This window comes from Octopus bimaculoides, chromosome 14 (genome assembly GCF_001194135.2).
Source record: "Octopus bimaculoides isolate UCB-OBI-ISO-001 chromosome 14, ASM119413v2, whole genome shotgun sequence".
NCBI lineage: Eukaryota > Metazoa > Mollusca > Cephalopoda > Octopoda > Octopodidae > Octopus > Octopus bimaculoides.
The window spans coordinates 27,047,540-27,055,524 of NC_068994.1; the positions used below are offsets into that span (position 1 = coordinate 27,047,540).

The 7,985-nt window shown below is 36.0% G+C and overlaps 1 protein-coding gene across 1 annotated transcript in view; it reads left to right on the top strand.

Moving 5' to 3' along the window:
* The window catches only part of LOC106878084 (VPS10 domain-containing receptor SorCS3), a 1,235,712-nt gene that overhangs the window by 606,375 nt on the left and 621,352 nt on the right, over positions 1-7,985 (top strand). Inside the window, exon 5 of the mRNA XM_052972785.1 lies at positions 6,728-6,798. Within this exon, the coding sequence (XP_052828745.1) occupies positions 6,728-6,798 (71 nt within the window). The remainder of the gene's footprint in view (positions 1-6,727; positions 6,799-7,985) is intronic.

Genomic DNA, 7,985 nt, shown 5'->3' on the forward strand with positions numbered 1-7,985 from the left:
GAGATCGTTGCCAGTGCCCCTGGACTGGCTCTTGTGCGGGTGGCACATAAAAGACACCAGTTCGAGCGTGGCCGTTTTCGTGCGGGAGACACGTAAAAGCACTCATTACACTCTCTGAGTGGTTGGCGTTAGGAAGGGCATCCAGCTGTAGAAACTCTGCCAAATTAGATTGGAGCCTGGTGTAGCCATCCTGTTGCACCAGTCCTCAGTCAAATCGTCCAACCCATGCTAGCATGGAAAGCGGACGTTAAACGATGATGATGAAAACTATATGAGATTATTTTACTTTTTACAGTTTAAGTAAAATTTTTTGACTCTTTCAAATGATACAGGTGTTATAGGTCCTTCTACAATTCGAATAATTTTAATCCACAATTAATTCAAATGATGAAAACTTGTCAGCAAAATAAGTTTAAGGCCGTACCAAATTATTTTGTTAAAATTGAAAATTTATGGCATAAAGGATCAATGAACAAAATTTTTTTATTAGTTCCAGAGCCATTATTTTCAATTACAGCCTTACAATAGTGGAACATGAAGTTTGACAAATGCACACAAAAATCAGTTGGCCTGTTCTGCCAGATTTCTTCAATAAAATTATATGATTGGAGCAAATTTGTTGGTTTTTTTAGCATGAACTCTTTTAGAAACATAATTCCATAAATTTTCTATCTGATTCAAATCTGAGCTCTGCAGAGGCCACTTAGTAACCACCATATTATTGCACTCAAAATATTGCAAAACTTTCCTAGTCTTATAAATGGGGCAATTGTCTTGCTGGAAAATAGATCCCAGTGGCATCTGATAATTTAAATATGGCAGCACATTTTCATTTACTAATTGCAGATAGCCTATGCTGTTCAGTCTGCCATCAGCCTTAACAATTGTACCAACACCTAATCTACTTAACGCAGCCCATGTCATTACCCCACCACCACCCACTTGTGCCGTTTTCTTGACACATTTACGATGGAATTCTTCAGTTGGACAGCATCTAACAAGTTTTTCTGTTTGAATCAAAGATGCAGAAGCAGGATTCGTCGCTCCAAAGAACTTTTGACCAGTCTTCGGCCGTCCATTCAATATGGCTTTTAGCAAACTTGATCCGCTTCCGCCAGTTTGTCTCAGAAATTATCAGCTTCTTTTGAGCAATCTGGCCGAACAGTCCAAATTCTTTTAGGCGGTTTCTGATATAGTTTGTGGTGTAAAGCTGATGTCAGTTTCGTCAGATAATTGCTTCCAAATGTCCACTGCTGTTAACATTTGGTTACCTTCAGAGAGCCTATGAATTCGCAGATTCATCTGTACTGCTGTTTTTCTCAGAGCACCTGTTCTTTTCTGATCTTTGTATTGGCCAGTGGCTTGGTACAGCTTCCATGTTTGAACACAAGCTGTTTTGCTGCATCCTAGTTGCTTGCTAATGTTCATGAAGGATACATTTTGCTGATGAAGCAACACAATCTTTGATCTAGTAACTGGGCTGATACTACAATGCTTTCCCATAGTGAATTAATGTGTAACAATGCTGTTATTAAACAAAACAGTGCAGTACAACCAGCCATATGACCACCCATTTGGTTTATTAATTTGCATAATCTTGGTCTGAGCTTAAACTTATTTTGCTGACAATTTCTAATCATTTGAATTAATTGCACATTAAAATTATTTGAATTGTAGAAAGATATATAATGCCTATCTCATTCAATAGAGAAAAAAATCTACATAAATTGTAAAAGGTAAAAATAATTTTATACTGTTTTGCTTGGTCTTAAACTTATTTTGGCCAGTGTATATATTCACCTATATATATATATATATATATATATATATATATGAAAGTTTATGTGGATTACTTAATACAGTTTTTGAAGTGTAAAGGTGATATTTTAGAAAAAAATTATTTTGTTCAAAAATGTTATGAAATCTTTTGTGAGGATGGTACTAACCTTTTTGGGAAGAAGTCTTTTTCTAGTGTGTGAGTGCTTTCATTAAACGTTTTCAAACACATGTTCTCTTAAAAAGGAAGTTGTTATTTTTGTGGTAGTGGTAGTATTATTTCCGGTTTATTTTCGGACTCTTGGTATTGGTCATAAATATTCTTTCACCATTGTTTATTATATAGAGTGTTGACTATTTTCGGTTTAATTTTGGATTTAGAATTCTTATAAAGTATTATTTTTGTTTGCCTTTTGTAATTGTACATTTTCATCATTTATTTTGTAAAATGGGAATATTTTAAATTTTCCATTTGCACAGATATCTAGATGTTCACTGCATGGGACATTCCTAATAGATGAATCCCTAATTTGTTGTTTATACACATTCACACAGCTGTTCAGTTTCCTTCTTGTCTCCCCAATGTAGTTTTCTTTACATTGTGAGCATGTTTTTTGTTTTGCAATGAATTCTAATTCCTTCCCATTCTTGAGTTTTTTTGATTGCCCCTTATTCAATTAATTTGCATGTCCCACTACAAGGGTCACCACAGTTGATTACTTGTATCGTTTATTTTTCAAATGTGAATCTAGCTTTGTTAGGAGTCTCTTGAGATTGGATAGTTGTCTTCAACTGTTGATAATTTGTGATTTTTTAATTATTCATTGGAGATTCGGTAATTGATGTAGAATTGGGAGGTATCGTTTGGCTGAGTGCAAGATGTTGTAGTTTCTATGATTGTGGGTGACTACAAACAGAATATTTATATTTGTATTTTTTTTTCAGACCTAGCCGGAGTGTTTCTCCGTAAGGTAGAGATCGGGATTTCCTTTGCTTTTGTTACGGCATATTGAATTAACTTGTTGGGATATTTTTGTTTCTGAAGGAATATATTAAGTTCTGCCAGTCGTTTCTCTCATCTAACGGTATCTGTGACTGTTGAGCATATTCACCTTGTCATATTAAACGGTATGTTCCTTTTTGTATGGGAAGGGTGGCAAGATCTAAAATCTAAACATTGGTGTGTGTCTGTGTTCTTGTAATACAGGTCAATTGTAACTTTCTCATTTTCTTTAATTATCAGGATGTCCAAAAAGAGTACCTTTACATTTATTTCCGTAGTGAATTGGATTGAGACATAAATGTTATTTATTAATTTAAGAAATTTTGTAAGGTTCTCCTCATTTAGGTTCCAAAATATAAAGCAGTCATCTAAGAATCTTTTCCAGTTTCTTATGAGGTAAGTTTGGAGGTGGTCGTCAAAAGTAGTTTTGGATAAGGTATAAATTTTTTCTTCTATGTATCCCATTACTAGTGTGAAAAATGTTGCTGTGACTTTCATATCCATTGCAGTGCCTTGTATCTGTAGATAATATTGATTATCAAAGAAGTAGTTGTTTTCCAGTACTATCTGTAAACCTTCAAGTATATATTCTTTTGAGAATCTCTCCTGAATTCTTTGTAGTTGTTTGTTTATCCAGAATTCTACTGCTTCTAGTCCATATATATATGGGGAATATTTGTGTAGAGACTAGTTACATCAAAGCTAGTGAGTACTATCTCTTTATCTACTTGTTCTGGGATATAGCTTAAGAAGTTCATGTCATCTCTAATGAAATTGGGAACTAATCTGCATAAAGTTTTTTAAATTATGTTCAGCAAGTTGCTTAATCTTTGGGTGCTGGATGCTGGTCCTGCAACAATCAGATGCAATTTGAGATCAGTTGGTTTGGGAATCTTTGGTGATCTGAATCTTTATATATGGAGTATGGAAGTCTTTTAAGTTGTTGTTGATCTGTTTGGATTTATGGATTTTAGTACATCCATAAAAATTACTTGTTTCCATTTTAAAATTGGTGAGTTAATCCAACTCCTTTTTTATTAAGTCATCTTCAAATTTGTTGGTAAATTTTCCAGTTTTACTCATAGTTCGTTTATCAGCATTGCTATCTAGTTTTTTTGTAGAATTGCTGGTCATTGAGTTGTTCTAAGACCATTTCCCTGTAATGGGTCTTGTCCATTATTACAATAACTCCTCCTTTGTCAGCTTCTTTAATAACTATAGATGAGTCTTCTTGTAGACATTGTAATATGTTTTGTTCCTCATCTGTAATATTTTGTTTTACAAGGTTTGCTAGAATGTTTGAGCTAGCAGATCTTTGCAGGTGTATTATATATTCCTCCAGATATTTGTTTCTGTTTATTGGAGGTTTAAAACCTGTTTTGTTCTGCACAAGTGATGGATCATAGTTGTGATTGTTTTGAAAGAATTCACATAGGCGAAGTTCCCTGCAAAATTCCTTGGTATCTTTTATAAGGTCTTGTACTGTTATTATCAGTCTGAATATGCTTGAGGCCCGTTCAAATAGGTGAACAAGCCACTCACTGCATTTTGTCATGGAAAATATATTCCATTTGTTGACAAATGGTGTGTATACACATATATCAGCTTGCAGTGCCACCTATTCAGACTGTGAGATGCATGCATTTTGGAGTAGTTATCTCCTCTTTGGTCATGGACACCAGGCTGCAGTGCTGCAAGCTGATTGAAGAGACTGATTCTCTAATGCTTCTCCAGCTACCATATGGTGACTGGCAGCACTGTAATAAAAAATAAAAAATGCATCTGAAACAGCTGTAATGAACATTTAACTCGTTTGTGTTCTTATTTAATGTAAACACCATTCCTGGAACCTTCCCTACATTGGATTGTGAAACTGCATGCTGGTGTGCATGGACATATAATTTCATGTACATGTATATACATACATATATGTATATTTCAGTGTATATGTACATGTATGTGTAAGTGTATGAATATGTCTGTGTATGCACAGGTATATATACAGATGTGTTTGTATATGGTATATACACTGATGTGCAGATTTTGACCCTTGTTTGATGTTGAAGTAGCGGAAGGGTAAGAAGAGATTAGAGGGGCAGAATAGAGGGAGGGAAGATGAAGCTAGAAGGAGGTGGGGAAGAAATTCGAGGGATGAGGGTAGGGTGTGGTATAGAAGGACGTGCTAGGTAGAGAGGAATGTGTGAAGAGAATCAATTCTTCAGTATTCTTTCTCTGCCACCGACCCACCTTCATTCTTTAAATTTTTCCCTTGTTGCACTGTTGGTATCTATAACTAGATCCCTTCCCTTCATTTTGATACCTGCCCCTCCCTTTTCTTATACCCACTTCCCTTTTTTTACCATCCCCTCTGGCCCCTCTGTCCCAACCCCATTCCCTATTTCATTCAGCAATACTAAACATCTGCAGGCATTCAACAATCCAAGAATGAGGCATCAAATTAAACTCAATCCAGGCCATATACATGTTGGTATGATGGGTTTTTTTTGCAATGCCTCAAAATTGTCTTAGTAACCTGGTGATCATTGGTACCCTAGATTTCTTTCTATATCTTTTTTTGTTTCTATGGTAATATTTCTTCATATAAAAGAAAAGTATATGCCTTCTCCACAATCATTCCAGTATATACCTTCCATATTATGTTCAGGCATGCTACTACGATAATAATTTCCCCACAACATTCTCCTTCTATCTTTCATTACAAGTGTTGTCCTTCTCATTAACATCCAATAGGGAAGTGCATCCTTCTGGACACATTCGTTCAATTCAGTTGCAAGTCATTCATGAACTGCATTGCATATCTTCAACCAAAACTGATGGATTCCATCTGGGCTGGGAACTTTCCAGTTTGGTTCCTTGGCCACTTGATCCTTCACATCCTTCAATTCACAGTAAGGTTTCTTTGTCTATTTCCTCCTCACAATTCTGTCTTGATGATTTCTATCCACTTAGCATCTTTTCTGGTGTTTCCCCATTCCAGAGCTCTTTGGCCTGGTGAGCATTAGGAACAGCATCCTTCCCACTGTCTCATTCAAAAATGTAGAAGAATTGTTTTTTTAGTTATTTGGAATAATGTATTCTCCTCAAACTTTTTATTTCTGCTCACACATCTTCTTATCTTCTGGCTTTACATCAAAATCTTCTGTTTTAATTGTTCCATCACTATATAGAATCCATTGTTCCATAGTTTGTTTCTTGTCTCATGTCTCCTGATCAACCTTTTCCTCATTTCCCCTTTTCCTCTATAAGCCATTGCTCAATTTTACTTAACTCTTGTCTTGACCACATAATGTCATTTTCTATGCTTCATTTACATCATGGTCCTCTTTTGCCTTACGCTGTTTCAATCAATTGTAATTTCTCCTCGGTAGCTTGGATAAGATTCCTTGTTTGCATTACGTCCTGTCTGAATATGTGATATAACTGTATTCATTTTTTTATAATTTCATATATCATAGTCCTATCAACCCTTTTCATATTCATTGGGATTTTTCTTCATGAGCATTCATCAAATCAATTAGCCATCTTTGTAGTTCAAGCAATTCCTCATCTAATTGGCTCCTCCACTGCAGTTCATTATTATTTGTTAGCACAATGGACAGAATGTTTATTGGTATTTAATATGCATTTACATTCTGGGTTCAAATTCCACCGAGGTCGATTTTGTCTTTCATCCTTTTGAGCTCAATAAAATAAGAACCACTTCTGTGGTTGCAAAATCAGCTAGCTCCCTCCCCCAGAAATTTAGGCCTATAATAGAAAGGATTATCATCTTCATCATCATCATCATCATCATCATCATCATCATCAACAAGAACAACAACAACAACATCATCATCATCATCATCATCATCATCATCAACAACAACAACATCATCATCATCATCATTTTATTATTATTATTACTACTATGATCTATTTTATTTCCAGCTTTATTGTTCATTAAACTTTGGATTAAACTGGACATTATTACATAAGTTTGTCACTCCAAGATTCTTTTGGTAAGTAAATCATTTTTATTTTAATATAATATTCTTATTTTCTTCAATTTTTTATTTCATATTTTTGACGTCAGGAGTGAAGGCCATGTTCAGAATGTATTATAGACTATTCAAGACTGATGCAAGGGCAGTAGGAGGGTGTCCTTAAACTGGAAACTTGGTCCAAAATCCTTGCAACAGAGTGGACTCCGCTAAAGGCACAATCTGGGTGTTGAATAAAGTCTACCACTGAGGTAGGTCCTGGCAGGATTTGAATTCAGAATGGAAACAGCTGGAATAAACACAGTAAGCTACCTGGTCCAATATTCCACCAACCCACTATCTTGGACTGGTACCTTTTTAATGAATCTGAAAGGATGAAAGGCCAAGGGGATTTTTGATTTTTGTAGGATTTGAACACAGAGTGTAAAGATTTGGAACAAACCCCACACAATATACTCTCCAATGCTCTAATAACTCTGAATAAATTCTTTTAGTATTTAGTTTTATCTCCCCCACCTCTCTCTCTCTCTCTCTCTCTCTCTGTACACACACACACACACACATATATATGTATATATATATATGTGTGTGTGCATATATATGTATGTGTGTATATATATATATATATATATATATATATGTAGTAGTGGGGGTGGGTGCGCTGAAAGTGTAGCTGCTAGAATAAGAATAGCCTGGACAAAGTTCAGAGAGCTCTTACCTCTGCTGACGACAAAAGGACTTTCACTCAGAGTAAAAGGCAGATTGTATGATGCATGTGTACGAACAGCCATGCTACATGGCAGTGAAACATGGGCTGTGACTGCTGAGGACATGCATAAGCTCGCAAGAAATGAAGCCAGTATGTTCCGATGGATGAGTAATGTCAGTGTGCATACCTGACTGAGTGTAAGTAACTTGAGAGAAAAATTGAACATAGGAAACATCAGCTGTGGTGTGCAAGAGAGACGATTGCGCTGGTATGGACATGTGATGAGAATGGACGAGGATAGCTGTGTGAAAAAGTGCCACACCCTAACAGTTGCGGGAACCTGTAGAAGAGGTAGGCCCAGGAAGACCTGGGCTGAGGTGGTGAGTCAAGACCTTCGAACATTGGGTGTCACCGAGGCAATGACTTCTGACTGAGACCTTTAGAAATATGCTGTGCGTGAGAAGACCCGGCAAGCCAAGTGAGACCTAAACCCAAG